The following is a 21500-nucleotide window of genomic DNA, read 5'->3' as shown; positions in this document are numbered from 1 at the left end:
CAGTTGTGTTATTGAGTGTGTTTCTTAACAGATCACTATCAAAGCAGGGATATTAAACATACGAATGATCAAAGAAAACATGTATGTGCTGTGGCTGGGTTACGTCATAATGTAAGTTCATCAGAAGTGAACACTGCTTAATGTACACTATGATTAAATGAGACATAATATCAGTAGCACAGCTGCAGTGTGCGCCTCTAGGTCTTGTCTCTTCATCTTGACTTTATGCAAATTCTTGGCAGGTCAGTGTCAATAGATACTGGAATCATGCAACAGGTCTTGATGTGCTGCTGTGGAGGCCCTGAAGTTACCCTTGCTCTCTTAGAAAGGCAGAAAACCAACATGGAGGCCTACATACATGCAGCTCACACAGACAGCGCTTTGCACCCACTCAGCTGGTGAATGGATATATAGCAAATGAGAGTTATTTTCATCTGATAACCCCCCCCCACACACACACATACACACACACACACACACACACACACACACACAGAGCGTTTTGTATGTGTGATCTTTGAAATGAAAGCCGTCTTTCTGCTGCCTGTAATGTGCTCTGTGCTGCCAAGTAGCTTCATCGTGTTTGGCCCTGGGAATGTATAATGAGCGCATATTTGCCTCCCACAATGCTCAGCCTTTGACAGCCTTTGAGCGCACATACAAACCAGTCCAACACTCACTCTACACCATGCATGTGAAATGGTACTGCATATGACTCTACTCTGTGCTTCTTTCAGTTTCTACCTATATGCAAAGTAACATAAAAAATACATGTACAGTATTAAGACTGATCTCAGAACTGCTTTGTGCCCCGAACCTCAAGTTTCATGTCATTTTCTTCTTCCTCCTTCTCCTGTGGTAGAAGAAGGAAATGGAGGTGTTGCGTGGCTACTTGTCCCTTCACCAGGCTGGAGATAACCTCACCCTGAAGTGGACTCCCAACCAGCTCATCAATGGAACGCTGGGAGACTGTGACCTGGAGAAGAGGTAGCCACAACATACCCGATACATTTTGATTGTAAAAAGTAAAAAAAATAAGGTAAAAAAAGTGCATTTAATAATTTCAGATGCAGCAACTGATGCTGAAGCTTCATTTTACATAATTACTTACTTTACTTATCCAAAATATTTCCTTCTTTGACAGTATCTACTGGGACTATGCACTGACTGTCCCTCTGCGCCAGATTGTCTGTATCCACTGTCACCAACGCCGTGAGTATGCTGCTACTTTCCCACAATGCATCCTCATTCAGCCATCTATGCACACAAAATGTCATAACACTGCATCCATCATCATCCATCAAGAAAAATGGCTTCATTAATCAAAAGTTAATATGATCCATTCTGTCGCATTTCCCTGTGTCTTTTCTCATCTTTCGTACCTTCACTCTCCTCCAGCTGACTGTGGTGGTACACTGGTTCTGGTCAGTCAGGATGGGATCCAGCGGCCGCCCCTCCACTTCCCCCCTGGTGGTCACCTCCTGGCTTTCCTCTCCTGTCTGGAAACAGGCCTTCTACCACGGGGTCAGCTGGAGCCACCACTCTGGTCCCAGAAAGGCAAGGTGTGTCGTGTTGTTACATCTGTATTCACACCTGAAGTTAAGACATCATTTATATGAATGCCTGTTCAGTGTTGATGCTGCAGGTAAGATGTACTCAAATCCATAGAGTGAAATCAAACTGGCAACCTTTCAGCTTTCTGTCTTAAGTGTAGATCACATTTAAGAGCCGAATTCATACCAACTGCCATATGACTAGGATACTTGTACACAACATGAAGACGCTGTTCTGAGTGCACTAAACATCAGGCTACTTTTCAAAGGGCGTTTTAAAGGAGATGCCGTGTTTGGTTCCCTAATGGAGATGACAGTTTGTCATCAGTTAAACTCTGGTGTCAGTATTCATGAAGCCTCCACACAAAATGCCTCCCTGAGGACTGGACCTGTCTCACGGTCTACTTTTCTATTTTTGTGGGGGGGGTTGTTTTTTGTTTTGATTTTAATGGACAGTATGGTCTTGAAGTCTGGAAATATTCAATAAGTCACATGTCCTCTTCAGGTCTGTCACATTTTAATTTTTTTGCCCACTATTTGAGAGTTTATCTTATTTTGTGCAAAAGTGAAAGCAAATCAGTCTTAGCACCTCTTCTCCATTGCTGACTGTCCCACAGCTACACCCAGCTGCAGCAAACTGCCTACTAAATGCAGCATAACATTTTTTTTATCCAAAGTCTTCGCTTTTCTGTGACTTACATCCAAAACATTCTGGTTTGTGGGACACAGCAGAACCTAAGTTCACCTATTGGAAAAAGCCTTTTGTACACCTTAGCATATTTGTGTGTGTTCTGCAGGGCAAAGTGTTCCCTAAACTGAGGAAGAGGAGCAGTGCTGCTAGGCTTATCGACCAGGACAGGAATGGCGAGGAGCAGACAGCTGCTGACTACGTGTTTCGCATCGTCTACCCTGGATACCGCTACGACGCCAGTAAGTAACACTTCTACATTGTCATGCACACTGGTGCAAAAGGCTCTAATGGTTGACACAACAAAAATGTAATCTTCCTCCATGTTTAACAAACAGTCAGCTCTGTCATTGATTTTGCCTTTTGAAGATGAAGTACTGTGTATCTGCTTGAATTTTGTCTCCCATGATGTGATGACAAAGTACGGGTGTAGTGAGGTGTCTTTTCCCACGATGCTCTTCCCAAGGCCTGTGGGGTGGCACTCTTCTAACTGTGTTTTCTGTTGTCCCACTGGTGCAAGCAGTCACTATAAACTACCACCACACCACGGGCAGCCGCGCTCCATCGCTGGACGATGACGAGGAAGAGGAAGATAGGCTCCATGCTATGATCTCAATGATCTGCTCGCGGAACCTCACAGACCCTAATGTCATGAAAGGTTTTTATCACCTTAACACACCCACCCCCCCACTCCTGAGACCTCACCCTGGCTTCAGATGTCCTTCCTGCATCCCACCTGTTCACGCCCCCTCAGGCCCTCCTCCCTCCCCCTCCCAACCCCACCTTCCCCAGCTTCGTCTGCCTTTGTGTGTGCTGCCTGTGGCCGAGCCCAACAGTGTGGAGTAGGCTGGGGTTGACTGTGTTGACAAGGACATGGGGAAGTTCAGGTTGCTTTTTTTGATGACGAGATGATGCATTTCATGTATTTGCCATTCTGAAAATGAAGAAATGCTAACAATAGTGAAATAACCCTTAATAAATCATTAAATCTGAGACCACAGCAGACAGCAGGTAGAAAAGTGTCCAACAGTCACTGAGACAATTGACAGCCTCTAACTTTGAACCAACAGATTTGAATTAATTTAGGCAATGTGCTGCATTGGTTTTCAGTCCAAAGGGAAAAATAAGGTAGAATAAACAGCAGAGGTGATTGTTATTGGAGTGAAAAAGAACACATTTTCTGAGTGTTATGGAGGATAAAAAGGGAATGGGAAAAGTTACTTTCCATTTTCTTTGTTTGCCACAACGAAAGTGATTTGTAAGAGACAGGAAGCAACAGGGGTTAAATTGAAAATGTGGCCTTGACTGTATCCCTGAAAATTCTCTTTTTTATCTCCATCATGGTGTTAATAATTCCTCCTCTAATCATTATTTCATGTTTCAAACAGAGGAATGAATTTGGCCAACTCAGAGAATTAGCACAGAATTAGCAGTTAGCAGTGCTGCGAGCTTTTCAGACTCTTTTAGCTAATTGTTGAGTCAATTAAGCCACACTTCATTCATTCGCTTTGTTTCCAGCCACAGCATCACTGTTTTTCATCAAACAACTTTCAATAAGTTAAACCCATTGTCTGTTGAACGTGTAGCTGCTAAAGAACCAGATGTTTTATCAGGAATTATTGGGAGACCAAAATAGAGTGTAAAGGAAAGTGGGCATTGGACTAAACACAATGCCAGATGAATGCTAATACTACTCTGTCTGCTGTGTTTAGTAGCTGTTTCCTAATGCAATAGCCAATAGCCAGTTCCTGCGCCCCAAGTGAACAGAAAAAAAGTGCAGCTTTGACAGTACCATGGGAATGAACAACGGTGAAAAATGCTATATGTAGCACCTTTTATAAACAATGTGTGGAATTCCTGCTTGCTGCTTACTTTGAGGCCACATACCACTGCGTTTGTATTATTCTGTGTCTGTGGTAAAGCAGGCTTTATAGTTCAACATGTTTCACTCAGTGTCCTCCATAGATCTGTCAGTGGCCCAGCATCCGTTATCAAAGCCTTGTGTTCTGTGTATCAAGGTATCAACAAAGCCTGATGTCAAACTTGAAGTGTAGCACTGAGCTGTCAGCAGTCTCCAACCTGCCAGTGTCAGTGGAGGACAGGAAGAGGGGAAAGAGAGGAAGGCTAGGGGACTGAGCAAGTCTTCATCGCACACCATCTTGATGCAACAGTTACACGTAGCCTGTCAGTAGGCAGCCTGATGGATCCTTTTAATTTAGGATTATCTCTCCAGTCAAATAAAACAGTCTCAGCCATAGCCTAATCCAACCATTTTTTATTCAACAATAAAATACATTTTCAGCTGCTCTGGTGGCTGAATTTGCTGTGCAGGTTCCACTTTGACAGCTGGAAGTGAAGAGTTCCTGGCACAATCACATCTTCAGATATTTTCAGACATCCATCTAATGCCACAGCCGTCGCTGACAGTCTCCCTCAGCGCCCTCCCTGCTGAATTTCACTCCCTCTCTCTGGAGCCTCTCCTTCCTCCCACCGCTCAGAGACACAGTTTAATCCATTTGCTTGGCAGGGCTGCTTACGCTGGAAGCACACACTGTCAAATGAACACACTTGTTTTATTGAACACTCTGCCAAACACAGTGACTGGACACATCTGTCACCTGGTTTCAACACTGGTACTACTCAGATTCAAACTTCCCCAGGTCTTCTCATTTAGGTCAGTGTCTCTCTGGCTGCTTTGCATTCTGGGAATTGCAGTGCTGACTGCCTCACAGTTATGAGAGGGTGTAGCTTTTGAAGCATGCCTCAGCACTGTTGGGTTTACACTGTCGTGGCCAAGAATCACTATGATGATTTGCTTAGTTTTTTTTTTGCACTCCTTTAATTTGACTTAATTTTGTTTCCTTCTTTTTGTCCTTTCATTTCTCACTTGCAACATGCTTGACAGTTTTTGCATGGGAAATATGCACCCGTTTCATTGTTTTTTAAAGAACACCTATGTGTTTCACGTATTTGTGATGGAAAATCCTTTCTCACAGTCTCCTCCTCTGTTCCTTTTGATTTCTCTCTCTCTTCTCTGACTTCCTCAGTTGTTTCTCCTCTGTTTGTGCAGTCGTTTGCTGCGATGCTGTTCACTGTAATTCTTCACTAACCCCACCACCCCCTCCCCCTCCCCTCGCCCCTCCTCCACCCCTCTCATTACGGTCTTGTGGGGTTCCGCAGTAGTAGAGATGTGGAGTCCTTGTGTGAGCAGGGTTGCATTACTGATCCCAAAAACAGTTGTTTATCACGTCTAGACCTAAAGTAAAGAGGGGGGAGGCCAAATGTTGGTCTCGCTCCAGCATTTTTTCTGTTTGCTTTTTTCGTTCTTAATATTATTTGTTTTTTGGGGTTATTGAACAACCAAAGCACAGCTTCATATTTATGACAGGTCATCAGCTCCAACCTGAAGAATTAAGGTGAAGAGCATTTATTTAATGTTGAAGTTTTTATGATTTTTTTCCTCCCCTTTGTGTGCCCTCTTACTGGTGTCCATTTGTTTTTGTTGTTTATGAGGTAATTTCTTTTGATGTCTCTTGTCTTGTACTGGCTTTATGCATCCTGCATGGCCTGAGCGTCAGCCTCGTCCCTACCTCCTCCTCTTCTATCAGTCCTTCACCTCCTCTCTTTTCCTCTTCTTCTTGCTCCTCTCTCCTGTTTGTCTGGAGCGTCCCTGAGCTCTGCTGTCTCCTCTGCCTCCCCCCTGAATGAACGGAACCAGCATGGCTTCCCTGCATCCTTCTCTGCCTGTCTCTCCCACAGCACCGTTCCTGCTTCCTAAACCGTCCCCCTTCACTTTTGGTTTCCTCTCTACGCTTGTTTTTTCAGCTCTCACATGTAACATGAGTGTAAAACTTTCATCCATCTACTCATCTCTTGATGTCATGAGTAACAAAGATCAATACATGGAAAGATGTATTTATGGTTGAGCTGAGGGACCTATGTCATAATATGTAAGGCGCAGAACATAGCCAGGGTGAAGTGGAATTAAAGACTTTTAAGTAACAGTGTAGTACATGAAAACAACAGCAGTAACAGTCCATTTTGTCTCAGAGCACTGAAAGCTCTCTCTGTCTCTGTCTCTCTCTGTCTTCTCACTCTCACTCTTTCTGCTTTAGACCACGGGGAGATGATGGAGTTGCAGGGCTTTGGAGGCAGCCCGTCGTCGTGGCAACAGGCAGAAGTAACCACTCACGAGTCGCTGTGCCAGTCCTGCTCCATGGCTGGTGGCAACGTGTCATTCGACTACCCGGCCGGCTGCACCTGCATACACAACCCATCAGACATTCACACGTATGTCACATAAAGAATCAGATAAAAGATTCCTGTCAAATAATCAATTTCAGCCATGTTTTCTATCTCATTTCTGTCTTTGTGAATGTTGACAATTGCTCACTGTTTTTTAAGATTTTTGAAATAGAATTCTGAGGAGTCTGACATTTAATGGAGGCAGCATCTAGTCCATCTATCCCTTAGAAAAAACACATTAAGGCACTGAAGTTATTGCTTCAGCTTCAGCTTCAGCCATTGTGGTGGTTTCTTCATTAAAAGCAAATATTTCAAAAAGAAACGTTTGGCTTGGCAGTAATGGCTGGCTTCTTTTCTTTCCATCAGTATTCCTCTTAAGATGCTCTGCCAGAACATGAAGAGGCAGATCGTCTCCAGAGCCTTTTATGGATGTAAGTGCATCATGTTACCTCTGCTCGGTATTCATACATTCATTTTTAGCTGTTTTCTGAACATTGTCATTGTGATATACAGCACACATTAACCACAGACACCTAAACTCCTCAATTACAGAAGCAAAACCCAATTACTATTTTCAGTTTTGGTTAGTAAGGTGACAATTTTATGCAAATAGATATAATGTAATACAAGTACATGTACAAGTACGTGCTAAAAACTGATCATTGATCTGTTTGCAGTCAGTGTTTGTTTTCACTTTGCTCAAAAAGAGACTGTTTCTATGTCGAGCTTTCATTCCATCGTTTATGTGTAACAAGCAAAGAGACACATTTGAATATAGTGAGAATAGAGTATAGAGAATATACTGTATATATTCTCTTTACATAACAGCAGCTCCTGCTGTGTTTGCTTTAGGTTAATGTTTCACCTGCAGCCCCCTGAAAACATTGCACTGCTGGCTTCCAGTTGAGAGCACAGCTGATTGTAAATCCAGCTAATGTGATTTAGAATAATAATGTATGACTCAATGCTGCTGCTGCTGCTGCTGCTGCTGCTGCTGCTGCTGCTGCTGCTGCTGCTGCTGCTGGATAAAATAGTAAGCTTGCAAACTGTAATGCAATATCCCTCTGAATATGTCAAACATGTAATAAAGCCTCCGTAATACTGTTTTCAAAGCAAAGCTGTTTTTAATTACAGCTCAGTCTGAAGAGCTTATTGTATTACCAATAGTTAGTGAGTGAGTTTATTGACCACAGTATAACGACATACAACTTAAGTTATTAAATAAAGGCACAATATTCCATATACATTACAATTCTGACATCACCAAGTGAAGTAGCTAAATAGCATTAAGGATTTTGTGTTCCTGAATGTAGTGATTAAAGATCAAGCTGGAGAGAACCACAAGCTAGAGTTCGTTTAGTGTTATGCTTTCATCATATCACAGAGAGTGAGTGTGTCTGAGGATGGAGGGAGTTGTATGCTGTACAGATTGTAAATCCCTCTGAGAAAAAAAATCTGTGATCTTGTGCAATATGTATAAAACATTTGACTTGGCTTGACGGATGCTTGGTCTCAGCTGTGTGTCCGTCCCTGTCTCACCTGTCCATCAGGGCTGGCCTACTGTCGACACCTGTCCACTGTACGGACTCACCTGTCAGCTCTGGTCAACCACAACATTGTCCCTCCAGACAGACCCTGTGAGGCATCCGGGGGCCTCAGCAAAGAGGTGTGGAGCAAGTACCAGAAAGACTGCAAGGTGGGTGTATGACAGAGAGGTCTGTGCAGCAGCTAACAGTGAGGCAGATAGAGAAATGAAATGTAGCCGAGTGATTGAGCTCTGCCAGCAAGCAGCAGGAATTACAGCAACATAACAAGCATCTCGATCTTCTTCTTCCTGCTCCGTGTGACACCTCTCCACTCGTTCACCTGCAGTTAAGAGCCAGAAATCACAGCAGATTGCCAAGTCATCATTGTGTCATTGGCATTGATCGATAAATCGTGGTCATCTTCTGCTGTGCAAGTCTTATTTTAAGTAATATGTTCTAAAGTGAAATATGCTGATACAGCCTGAGTCCACCACTGAAAACTGTCAGGCCTCACAGTGCTGTGAAAATTCACATCTGTGTGTGTGACTGTTGTTTTTCCTTGTTGTTGCTTTGAAAATGAATATGTAAGTGCTGATTGTCACAGTTCATTAAACACCAACTCACACTGCTGATTGTGTTTAAACTTCATAGGACTTCCTCTAACTTTATAATTAAGCTCCGGATACCTCTCAGTGTTTCTATTATTCTGCTGTCCCCTCATGTATAGTATGTCCTCCTGTGCTCTATGTTAATTTTAAGTCAGGGATCATGTACTGCTCCTGTAGTCTCCCCCCTCTCCACTCTAATGAAAATGTAATGAGTTTCAGTGAAATGAAGTCTCATTACATAGTGCACTATGATACCATCATGGCTATTAAAGCAGCCACTGTAGTCATTCATTAACTCCAGCAAAGTCATCATTACTGATTTACAGTCTATTCATATCTGTGTCCTTTATCTTCTACACTCATTTGTGTCTTCCTCTGTATGGATTGCAGTCACTCTTTCTGTCCCTCCATTATTGATGCACTTCCTATTCCTCTCACCAGGCTTCTTCTTCCTGTCATTTTTCTTCTTCTTTTAGTTTATGTTCCTATTAACCTTTCTGTGTGTGTGTGTGTGTGTGTGTGTGTGTGTGTGTGTGTGTGTGTGTGTGTGTGTGTGTGTGTGTGTGTGTGTGTGTGTGTGTGTGTGTGTGTGTGTGTGTGTGTGTGTGTGTGGTATGTAGAACTATAAGGAGCTGGAGCTGCTAAGACTGGTTTATTATGGCGGAGTGCAGCATGACATCAGGAAGGAGGTCTGGCCTTTCCTGCTGGGGCACTACAAGTTTGGCATGGGCAAAAAGGACATGAGCCAGGTACAATGCACACACATGCACACACACACACGCACATACACACACACACACACACACACACACACACACACACACACACACACACACACACAGAGTGATGTTTCAATAATTTCAGAGGAGAGTACATTGACTTACTATACATTCAATTCATGGAGTCTTCCCCTAAAATCTAATGACTAATCTCCACAGCATTCATAATACATATCCACACACACACACACACAGTCTAAACTTGTCTCTTAATTTGAAAAACAATGTGTGATTGCCTTTTCTTCCTGTGAAGATCGATGCAAAGATCAGCGAGCGCTACCAGCAGGTGATGCGGGAGTGGAAGGCCTGTGAGGTGATCGTCAAGCAGAGGGAGAAGGAGATGCAGTCGGCTATCTTTGCCAAGCTCTCCTCAGGCAGCAGCATCGACAGCCACGTCCTGCGCCTCGTTCACAGAGACTCCACCCTCAGCAATGAGGTGAAGAAACCCACAACAATATGACTTCCTTCCAACCAATGTCTGACTCCTTGTTAGACTGATAGAGTATTTGTCACAGTGTAGTGTAGTGATCCTGACTGAAGCTCCACTGATATAATCAACGTAACCCAATGCTGTTCATAGTTCATCGTGTTGATTATTTATTGTTGCCTTTCTCAACATTTGCATGTGTCATTATTCCAAAAACTGTTGGTTTCAAAAACATGGGAATAATTAGCATGAGCAACCAGCTTCAACCAACCTTGATGGCCTCAGACAGGTGGAGTATATGAATACACATTCGCTAATGAAGGGAGGGTGTAACTCAGACTAACAATGTAGAAAATGCTAACTGAGAAATTAAAATATGTCATTTCAGTGGTGAAATCATAAAGCATATCATTTCTGATTCCACACCCTGCGTCGCTGTCCCTCCTCTGTCCCTGCTAAAGTTCCATCCTTTTTCAGGTTTTTATGTCGGTGGATGAGCCGGACACGGGGAGCCAGGAGACCCCCAGTGGAGAGGACAGTACCCCCACCATGACCACCCTGGTTCCCCCTGCAGCCCTCCCTCCAGAGGAGCGCCCTCTGGTGGAGTTTGACTCCCCTGACTCGGGTCTCCCCTCCTCCAGAAACTACTCAGTGACCTCTGCTCATTCCCAGATCCTGTCCAGCATAGACGATGGACAGAGCACAGAGGAGGAAGGGGGAGGAGGGGAGGAAGGCAGGACACCGGGGGGGCGTCAGGACTCTCTGACTGAAGACAGGTTGTGCAGTCAGCTGGACAAACTGATGACCAATGGAACAGCTGCAGAGGGGATATCACCTTCACTCTCCTCATATACGGTATGTACAGTATGAGGACGTGTCCGTTTATTGCTCTAACCAAGCAAGTCTGCAACAGGTGGGGAAGACATGACAGATGAAAGTAACAGATGGACAGACTGAGGTTGCTCATAGTAAAACACATTAAGGGCTAAAGACAGGCTAGAAACGTTGACTTACTCATAGTCACACAGCAGTGTTTCCTTTGTGCAGATCGAGCTGCTGGACACCGTCGCCCTCAACCTCCACAGGATAGACAAAGATGTCCAGCGCTGCGACCGCAACTATTATTACTTCACCACAGCCAACCTGGAGAAACTACGCAACATCATGTGCAGGTATGTGGAAGAGGTATTGACATCCTGCTATATTGCTATATTGACTATTTTTGCAATGGATCAAATGGTGTGTGATAAGAAAGATTAAGAACAGCCCACAGCTGATTCACTCTCGCCACTCTCATTGTCATTTTCAACAGGCAGCTGTTTTCAGTGAAAAAGCACCTACCAGGCAGAGAGTTAGCAACTAGCTGGTGAACATAAAACAGCTGTGGAAGCAGACATTTCTCTTAACTTTTGGTGTAGATCAAGATTGAACTAAAAGAGACTGAATATCAGACTGTCATTCACCAAATGGCAAGTTTCTATGTGAAGTACCATAGCTGTCAGAAAAATAAGTGGAGAAAAACATACAATATTTCTCTTTGAAATGTAGAATAGTAGTATTAAGTAGAAGAAAATGGATCCAATCAAATAGAGGTCACATGTTTTAAAAGTTGCCTTTCAGGACAGTACTGGAGTAAACATAAGTGAATACATAAATCTATCATTTATAAACATATACAGTATAATACAAGCACCCCTCCCACACAGTGTAACGTGCAGTAGGCTGAGTCGAGTTGCCTGTGATTTATTTGCTCTTGCTTGTGTCCATCTGGCCTGCAGCTATGTGTGGGAGCATCTGGAGATGGGCTATGTTCAAGGCATGTGTGACCTGCTCGCTCCACTTATGGTCATCCTGGATGATGGTGAGAAGAAGGAATCATCACACATCTGCATATCTCCTGACTGTGATTACTGTGAATAGCATATATGAAAAATATTCATCACAGAACTGAAGCAAAAAAGCCTCATTTATTAAAAGAAATCATCAGTAAAATTCACACTTCCATTACAAATATAGGGGCAGCCATGAGCGCTTTTATGCATGAATGGGAAGTTTAGGAGGTCAGCTCAGTTAAAGTCATTTTTTTTCCTAATTCAGATTACTATGACATTGTTTATAAGGTTGTGTCACACAAAAGACACTCATTTATGATGTCATCAGTGTTTGAAATTTGTTATTTGTTAACATGATGGGTAGTTGTGAAACTGACGAAACAACAGTTTAGTGCTGTCCTGACTCCATGACCCTATGTTCTTCTTGTGTGTGTGTGTGTGTGTGTGTGTGTGTGTGTGTGTGTGTGTGTGTGTGTGTGTGTGTGTGTGTGTGTGTGTGTGTGTCAGAGTGCCTGGCGTACAGCTGTTTCACTCAGCTAATGAAGAGGATGAGTCAGAACTTCCCAAATGGTGGAGCCATGGACACACACTTTGCCAACATGAGGTCACTGATCCAGGTGATGGATCACTCTTACTGTGTGTAACTGTGTGTGTGTGTGTGTGTGTGTGTGTGTGTGTGTGTGTGTGTGTGTGTGTGTGTGTGTGTGTGTGTGTGTGAGAGAGAGAGAGAGAGAGAGAGAGAGAGTCACCCACTGACGTTCTTTCTCCTCTCACTCTGATGTCAGATCCTGGACTCAGAGCTGTTTGAACTGATGCAGCAGAATGGAGATTACACTCATTTCTACTTCTGTTACCGCTGGTTCCTGCTGGACTTCAAGAGAGGTGAACGACGCATCCTTTCCTCTCACTTGCCTCTATTCTCTAACTGCTGAAGTGGTCAGCAGGAAAACTGTCTGCAGCCTCACAGGCAGAAAAATGCATGAAAAAGAGTAGGACTAAATCAAAAGGAAGTGATTAAATAGTAACCTACATACATCTTCATGAGGTCGACCATTCCCTAGCCTCGAATCATCAGAGGTGAAGTCATGGCAAAACAGCGTGCCTTAAAAAGTGACAGTAAATGCTGTACCAAGTGCTCACGATGTCATATGCATCTAATCTCAGGAGCTAAAAGTGAGGAACCGTCACATGTGAAAATGCTGACTATGAAAATGTGTTGTGTCTGTGTCTGTGCCTGTACCTGTGTGTGTGTGTGTGTGTGTGTGTGTGTGTGTGTGTGTGTGTGTGTGTGTGTGTGTGCGTGTGCGTGCATGCGTGCATGCGTGCATGCGTGCGCAGAGCTCCTGTACGAGGATGTGTTTGCGGTGTGGGAGGTGATCTGGGTGGCTCCCAGGATTTCCTCGCGGCACTTCGTCCTCTTTCTGGCCTTGGCCCTGGTCACAGTGTACCGCGAGATTATCATTGACAACAACATGGACTTCACTGACATCATCAAGTTCTTCAATGGTAAGAGACATTCACAGTCAGGACAGTATGTATGTGCATTTGGTGAACTGCTTGTTTCTCACGGTCCTGTCATGGTTGCCATCAGTGGACAGACATTTACAGTTTGTTGTGTCCAGTTCAATTCTAGTATATTGTATTTTGAAGAAAGCATAAGGGATGAGTGACATGGATAAAATCTTCTCTGACAGTATGTTGATGTATGTGCAATTCAATTGAGAAACTAAATGTACACATAAATCAATCACGATCATGTCTTTTTTTTTGTCTAATCCAGTGAATTAAATGCCTGTTACATCAAGATACAGCATCACAATGATACAAAAAATCCAGTATTTGCTATGAAGTGGTCCCTCTCTCTGGTACACACTGATACATCCCACCAAGGGATAGTTAACGCCATAGAAACAGCTGACAAATCTCTGATTGACTCTGCTGTATATATCATCATATGCATATCTTCACCAGCCCGAGAAAGAATCAATTTGTGCTTCCTCTCAAAAGCAGACTGCTTAATTTACTGAGGTTCATTCATTAGGTATTTTATATGAAGTATTTTGAAAAACCTGGTAAATAATTAATCAAATCTACATTTCATGGTGTGGCTCATTTATTCCCAACCAGGTGTATTGGTATCTCAGGAGATACTTCTGCAGATGTTAGAGGGAACATGGAAACTAGATGATGAGTAGATGAGACATCATTAATACTGCTAGTGCTGAAGGGCCTGAAGGGTAATTAGAGTGATTTCTGATTCTGATTTCAGTCATTTAATTGCATGTCTAATCTCAATTGGATGTCTAATTCTTAGTTTCAGGGAGGTGGTACATAATGCGGGATACAATGATGGTATAAGGGAACTTAAACTTTAATGTCATCCACGTAGCAATGAAAATTTATACATCTTAAAATGACTTTCCACAGGGGTAGCATGTATACAGTGAATGAGAGGGACCAAGAATAGAGCTCTGGGGGACCCCACAAAAGAGAGGAGATATGGAGTGTAAACTCTATCACCAAGTCTATGCTGCACATCCGTCATTGTACAGGAGCCTGTATGGTTATAACATTCATCCAACCACATATACGTTGTATATGTATATTTCTGTAGCTGCATCTCTAACAGTATGTCTGATCCACAGAGATGGCCGAGCGTCATGACGTCCAACATATCTTGAAGATGGCTCGTGAGCTGGTTCACAAAGTCCAGTCTCTGATGGACAACAAGTGACTGTAGAGGAGGAGGAGGAGGAGGAGGAGGAGGAGGAGGAGGAGGAGGAGGAGGAGTGTCCTTCCCTACAGGACACTCAGCTCTTCCTCTCATCCGTCAGAGTTTCTCCAGGCCTCCTCCTATCCAGAGCAGGTTTAGGGGGTCCAGGTGTCCTCCCTGCCCAGATGAAGGCCCTGGGAGTGGGGCAGGAGCGCTGCAGAGGCGGCCCAGCTCTGGAGCTCAGCCTCAATCTGTTTACATTTACCTTCACATGGAATGCCCATGGTGTCTGTTCAGACATGTGGATTTGTCTGCATGCTTGTGAGTTTGATCACACTGTGAACGCATTCTTGAGTCTCCCCAGTCCTACAGAGCTTGTGTGTGCATGAAAACACTCACACACACACACACACACACACACACACACACACACACACACACACACACACACATACACTCACACTCCAAAACAACATTGGATCTATCAATACTCCAGTTTTCTCGAGTGTCACCCTTTTCCTGAAGCAGAACATGTTGGATGCCTGTCAGGAAGGCTGAGGTGATGCCAGTGTTTGACAGATGTGTTCCTCCATCCAGTGCCCGTGGAGAATGTGAGAGTGCAGGATTTACATACAACATTGTCAGAGGAGCAGAAGACTTAGCCACGAAGAAGTTTTCATTAGTGACCAAATGGACTGTGCCAACTACCTTTTCATGAGTGTTTTCTACAACAAGCATGTGTGTTTCTACCCCAACCCCCTCCACCACCACCACCCTTTTTCTTTTTGTCCAAGAGTTCATTATGACGCAAATGTTGCCTTTATCAGTGACAGCCCAAGGTACTTAGTTGCACTTTCTGTGCAGGTTTCCTTCATGGTGCCTGTGAAGGCCTCACCAGAGTAGGAGGTGGCCGGAGGCCCCCCGAGAAGCCAAATTGTTGAGAAAGTGAAGGAGAGGGTGAATTGCAGCCAACTTTCCTGAGCATGTTAGTTAGTGGTTAAAGCGTGTTAATCCTTTTTCCAAGTCAGAAGAAACAGCAACAGAGCACAACAGTCAGACAAAAGCACACAGGCCTTCCTCTTTACCTGGATATAGAACTTGGCCAGCTCTGTTTTGTAGGACCATGATTTTAGTCCCACGGGGACACTGAGGCCATGTCTCTGGTAGTATTTCTGTGATTACACACATATTACATATTAGGTTTTTAAGGCAGATTCTGCCATTTTTTGGAATAAATATCTTAAAAGGTGACTGATTTTAAATGAAATGAAATGAAGGGATTTAGTATTATCCAACCCCTTTTAGACCTTTATGATGGGAGATACAAATTTACAACTTTTAAAACTTTTAAAAAGAGTGAAATGATAAAATATAAAGTTACATTTTGTGATTTTTCCTCTACTCTTATCCTCTCATTGTTTCGTTTCGCTGTTTTCGTGGCTAGTCAAAAATTTCTTAGAGGGATTCAGTTGCACTGATATTAGGACTTGAGTTAGCTTCTGCAAGTTTGTCTGAAGTTTCGAAGGACAATGATCTGAAAAAGAGTATTATAGACTTGAGGCTGGTTAGAAGTAGACATGAAGGGCTGAGCGAAAGAGGGTATAAGAAAATGAAACATGATTAGGACCTTTGAGAATAGAAAGACGGTAACAAATTGATTATATTTACCAGTATCTAAAGGTGGATATTCCTCTCAGAATAAGGCTGGCATTATTCAAAATTTATGTTATTATCAACAAATGCCATGAAAAGACAAAAAACAGCCTTTCAGCTTCTCTACTTTGCCTGTGGCATCAAGCCAACTCATCCCTCCTGAAGGCCTGAATCTTTAAAACTGGGTCTCACATACAGAGATTCATTTTTTAAAAAGGCTCCATAATTTACCAAAACAGCTGGACACTGTCGTTTTTTAACAAACAAAAGTCAACACTGCATTTTTTAGAGACTATTTTCAGATGTGCATCAATACACAGAAGGAACAGAATACACAAAGGAACATGTGACCCAGTGTCATAGTGTGTCCCACTGATGTGTGTTTAATAGCTTTTGGAAAACAGTGGAGCTCTATGGCACATGGCACTGAGATACATCAGGCTGTGGATGTAAACACGATGCTCATTGGTAGCTTGGTGTGGGTCTGCACATGGGATTGGTCGACAATAAGACAAATGTAGAATATTTCCAGTCTTATCCTTTAAAGGAATCCATGGTTTCCTTTGCAACTGGAGTCAAACATGCTCAGTCATCTTAGGGCAACATGAAGTCTGATCAGCATTGCATTGCATTCAGCTGCACTTTCAGGAAAAGTGGTTGCAATTGTCCATGCTGAACCTGATCCTCCTCCTCTCTGAATTCCAGCCTCTGAAAATAAACACATGCTTGGACTGGGCTGGTCTAAATAACAGATCCCAGGTCCCAGGTTTTAGCTGAGAAGAAGCTGCTTTTAATGCCAAACTTTCTCTAGTGTTCAGTGAGTCAGTATTAAGTTGGTTTTGGCTTCACAGTGACAGCACAGATTACATTCATGTTTGTATTTGAAGGGAATCGGGGAAATTTTTGATACTGTTTCCAATTCCCCTCATCAGAGTGACCCTTAACCTCCACCCTCCTCGCTCCTTAAAATGTCCAACACGGCTGCATATGATTTGTCATCCAGCACGGACCTGCACCTGTGATTCAAGTGCCAAGAGTCTTCCCCAATCCTGAAGTGTACTGTAGTCATCCAGCTCTCTGATTCGCTAGTTTAATCCCAGGAATGGGCAGTGGTGTAGATGTACCTCGCTACGGTCTCTCCCTCCCCCACCCTGCTGCCTGCCGATGGAAGAGGGTCGGCGGGGGAATCCAGGGCCCATAGCAGAGCTTTTTCTTCCAATCAGGACCTTGTGTACCAAAGCCTTGAAACAGCCCCCTCTGTGGCATGACGACAATGTGCAATTTCATACTGCATCTTGAAGACTGACTGTTTACTATGTGTGTAAAATATTTTTGAAAATGGTGATCTTGGATCTTTAACTACTGTGCAATTTCTGTCGTTTGAAAAAATCTGTCAAAGTCTATATTGCTGTAAATACAAACCGAAGCCCAATATTTCTATGAAGACAGTCAGAACATATATATATATATATAACTTATTTTGAGATCTATTTTTTATGTTGGTTTTAGCAGCACTAGCTGGAGGTGTATACTGTGCAGAAATGCAGAATGTGCAGACTATGTTACACGTTGACTGTTAAGTGTTCTTTCTCAATGTTGTGCACTGATTTCAAGATTTCAAATTTCTATTTATTTAGAGAGCCAATGATTGCATTGCTGAATATGTATTGGTAAGGATGTATCATTTGCCTTGAATGTAATGTATTATTAAATAAGAGGTTGTTCATTAGTTGGCTGCTCTCTTTCCTTTGAGCATTTAATGTGACAGACAAGACGTTCTATGACTTTAAATAAGTTACATAGAGTAGAAGTAGAATTATCAGCCATCTCTGCAGTTCCGTCAGCCTCATTGTTTTGGTGTTATGGCCATCATCTTTAAAGTTGGGGTTCAGTCTCACAGCTCTCATCAGCATCACAGTGCTGTTTTCAGCTAAAAAAAAAAAAAAAAAAAGCTGTTGGAGCTCACAGTACACTACCTGCCCAGCATCGAACACCACAGATATTTCTCCCACTCTCCCACAGAGAGAGAATACTGGACTTATGTTGATCAGGTGGACGTAAACATGACTCCAAGTGAATGCTAATGTTGCTGTGCCTGCTGGGAGAAGCAATGCTTTGCTTACAATTTTGCTATATAGACTTTATTAAAGCTATAGTGGTGTTGCAGTGCCCCCAAGTGGTCAAACACAAACAGTGAATGCAGATTTAAAACCAGTATCATCTAAATGAATGTTTGATTTAAGTAGCAAATACATTTTGATCATAGAATGTGGTGTTACACCTCATTGAACTGTTCAGGCACATAATCCTTCACTTTTTACAAAACAAATACATTAATATATAGTCACGGCTACCTGTTTTTGAGCACAGTTGCAACTTGGAAAATGGCTTAAAAATCAGAATAGTTTTTCATTAATATGGTCAGAAATCTTTCAGGAGTCTGGAACAGTAAGTGTTGTCATAGCACCTTTTCCAAAGATTACAGGGTATTTATTTTTCACTAAACCAGATGCTTAACTCTGTGACTCCACATTAATACTGTGTGGCTCCAGGTGTCATCTGTGGTTTGCTCGGGGCCAGTTTGATTAAACACAACTTTATTTAGGAACATGTACAACAGTATCATCTAAAGTGTCAGGATTTAAAAGCAGATTTTGACACAGTGCCCCTTTAAAACTCAGCCACAACAATTTGAAATGAATCAAACTCCATAGAACCTTGATAGAGTGGAGTGAAATTGGGGCTTTTGGCACACTTGCTTGCTTTGCCAGGCTGGTAATGGACCCTTGTTCATGTGAACAACCTCCAAATTTATTGATCATTGTCAAGGATTGTAAAGGTGTATTAGGACCTTGTGTTAAAGGAAACATTTATGTCTGACATTTTTCATTTCAAAGGTTGTTTTCTTCGGTATTTTCCCATCAGTCTCCTCTCCATCTTTGGTCATACTGGACTGAATGGTGACATTAACCCTTTTTTGAAAAGAAAACAGACTGGCAACAGGTTTAAAAAAAAAGCATTGTTTATCACGGTTGATACTTCAAACTGATCAGTACCCATGACATTGCACAATACAAAGGCATGAAAAAAATGTAACATTAAAATAGGTATTGCATTTTCCAAAAGCTAATTTTCCATTCATAAATACTTGCAATTTCAGTTCACTGCAGTTTCTTACAACAGAATCACAGAGATTTTTTCCTAAATAGCCAGAAATCATTTCTAAAAATCGATGAGCGTGATGTGACACGAAAAATAACAATCAGCAGACATTCTGTGGGTGTGAGAAGTATTAGTATATGGTTTTTTTGTACAGTACAACATCGAAGGCCAAGAGTTCTCCGTACAAGAGAAGTGGTAGCAGCCCGCAGGAGGAGGCGCAGACTCTGGTGAGGACACTGTCCTGCTGTGGTCATGTGACCTTTGAAAGGTGCCCAGGCCCGACACAGCTGGTGAGATGAGTGAGACGATGTCCATGATTTGCTGTTCCACTGCACCGAGTCCTGTTCCAACCAGAGCAGAGAGGGTTAGTGTTCCCACTGCGACTTTGACAAAACTTCTCATTCATCACGTCATGTAATGACCTTCCAGGACTCAGTGTGAAACACTTTCCTATGAGTGCCTCAGCTCATTATCTGTTGGGTTTGTTAATGCTCTGACACTGTCACCAAGTGCGCGCTCATGGTGGAATTGTGGGGTCTCTGTAGTTTAAAGAGTTTGGTCCTGACCTGCTCTATATGGAAAGAGATAACTTCTGTTGGTGCTACATAAATAAATCTTAATTGGACAGCAGATAACAGCTAAGAAATACAAGTCTAACACACACTAAAGGGACACACTGGCTCCAGCTACATATTGAGTGTACAGACATAACAGTGCTATGGATCTTCTCACCTAAATCTAGACAAGAAAGAAATAAGTGTATTTCCCAAAATGTTGAACTACTCCTTTGAACCATCCACATTCTGATAATCAATGAACTGTTAACACACCATTATCAAAGCAAAAATATCAAACATTCTGTGGGGATATCCTACTTTTCTGTTTTATATCACAGTAAACTGGGTTTCTTCAGGTTTCCTGCTGTTGGTCACAACACGATGTGATCAAGGTGTTTGTCATTGTTTTCTGACATTGTTTTAGTCAATATATTATTTAATAATTACAATCTTCTAAAGTTACTCAAATGTGAAATTTAAATACATCTCAATGGAAAACTCATCAAATGTACCAGTGTGTGTAGCACACCTCTTCAACATTGCAGGATGTTACAGGGATTACATGAGAAAAGAAAAGCCACTAAACTCAGCTCTCTGTGTTATCCTTATTAGAAGCTGACCGAGTCGGCAGGGCAGATTAGTTTAGATACAGAGTGTTCAAGGACATGAAAAAACTGTGTCTCTGTTACACAGTTTGCCCACTAGAGAGCACTGACGAGTTGATTCTCACACTTGAAATGTGCTGCTCAGTACATGCTGGCCACGATTCTTCAATAACTAAACAAAGGTTTTACAAAAATGCTGTTGTCATGTTTTTAAACTCATGCTCTTAAAGTCTTGTACTGGCCAGCCTCTAATCCTTCAGGTTTTTTAAGGTGATAGTGTAATTTAGTAAAATCTAGATATTTCACAGGTTCAAGCTATTTACAGCCTTACTGATAATAAATGGCACAATAACTTTTGTGGATACTGCATTAGTGACCATAATAATACTGTAGAGATTCTGAATAATTACCTTAATGTCAGAGAAAATGCACAGCAATTCATCAACTCATTAGAGAATTACTACCGTCTACAGTTACATTACAGGACAGCAGTGATGGAGCACATTTACACAACTACTGTGATACTTCATTTGAAAATGTGTTTTTGTGGCCCTTTTTACTCCACAACAATTATCTGACAGCTATAGTTACAAGTTACTTTGCTGTATCACATTTTACACATAAAACATCAACTCAAGACACAAGGAATGATTAAATCCCCAAATACTCTTGTGTGTGTACATATACACACATACATATAGAGAGAGATATGGCAGATATGATCCCTACAGTTTACATAAACTGAGAGAACTGTCAATCAATCACGGTCTGTGCACACCCACACTGAGCTGTGAAGAATCTGATCAGTGTAACTTGTATTCAGACGCATCAAGATGGAAAAATCACATAACAAATGAGTGTTTACAGTATGAGATCATTAGATTACACCTACTCATCCACTGACGTGTAAGCAGCATTTTACTGTTATGGCTGGTTGAGGAGGAGCTCATTTGACCTATTTTGTTCACTGTTTCCATTCTAACATACTGTGGTTTATATGTAAGATCTCAATTTGCCACGTCCAGCTGTACCTGTGTGTTGCGGTGATGGCACTCTCTCTGCTCCTAACTGGGGTTGGGTCTCTCTGCAGACTTCTGAATCTGTATTGAGGAACAAAGAGCAGAAAACAGACAAGCAGCAGTTACAATATCT

The 21500-nt window shown here is 42.4% G+C and overlaps 2 protein-coding genes across 4 annotated transcripts in view; one reads left to right on the top strand and one right to left on the bottom strand.

The window, feature by feature from the left end:
- sgsm2 (small G protein signaling modulator 2) overlaps positions 1 to 17753 on the top strand; it is an 87858-nt gene extending 70105 nt beyond the window's left edge. The window contains exons 9-25 of one of the 2 annotated variants that reach the window (XM_070969866.1): positions 863 to 987; positions 1145 to 1212; positions 1399 to 1562; positions 2351 to 2483; positions 2765 to 2899; positions 6357 to 6531; positions 6853 to 6917; positions 8037 to 8182; positions 9241 to 9369; positions 9653 to 9835; positions 10304 to 10681; positions 10874 to 10998; positions 11605 to 11687; positions 12166 to 12275; positions 12444 to 12540; positions 12997 to 13164; positions 14304 to 17753. In XM_070969866.1, coding sequence (XP_070825967.1) covers positions 863 to 987; positions 1145 to 1212; positions 1399 to 1562; positions 2351 to 2483; positions 2765 to 2899; positions 6357 to 6531; positions 6853 to 6917; positions 8037 to 8182; positions 9241 to 9369; positions 9653 to 9835; positions 10304 to 10681; positions 10874 to 10998; positions 11605 to 11687; positions 12166 to 12275; positions 12444 to 12540; positions 12997 to 13164; positions 14304 to 14392 — 2373 coding nt within the window. In that variant the 3' untranslated portion in view covers positions 14393 to 17753. The remainder of the gene's footprint in view (positions 1 to 862; positions 988 to 1144; positions 1213 to 1398; positions 1563 to 2350; positions 2484 to 2764; positions 2900 to 6356; positions 6532 to 6852; positions 6918 to 8036; positions 8183 to 9240; positions 9370 to 9652; positions 9836 to 10303; positions 10682 to 10873; positions 10999 to 11604; positions 11688 to 12165; positions 12276 to 12443; positions 12541 to 12996; positions 13165 to 14303) is intronic. The other variant, XM_070969867.1, reaches the window with a different exon arrangement.
- Positions 17754 to 19028: 1275 nt separating this feature from the next.
- The window catches only part of tpst1 (tyrosylprotein sulfotransferase 1), a 46842-nt gene continuing 44370 nt past the window's right edge, over positions 19029 to 21500 (bottom strand). For both annotated transcript variants that reach the window (XM_070971009.1, XM_070971008.1), the window contains 2 exons: positions 21380 to 21448; positions 19029 to 19527 (listed from right to left, as the gene is read on the bottom strand). In XM_070971009.1, coding sequence (XP_070827110.1) covers positions 21413 to 21448 — 36 coding nt within the window. In that variant the 3' untranslated portion in view covers positions 19029 to 19527; positions 21380 to 21412. The remainder of the gene's footprint in view (positions 19528 to 21379; positions 21449 to 21500) is intronic.

Source organism: Chaetodon trifascialis, chromosome 9 (genome assembly GCF_039877785.1).
Source record: "Chaetodon trifascialis isolate fChaTrf1 chromosome 9, fChaTrf1.hap1, whole genome shotgun sequence".
NCBI lineage: Eukaryota > Metazoa > Chordata > Actinopteri > Chaetodontiformes > Chaetodontidae > Chaetodon > Chaetodon trifascialis.
The sequence above is the reverse complement of the archived record's forward strand: the minus strand, read 5'-3'. Positions and strand labels throughout refer to the sequence as shown.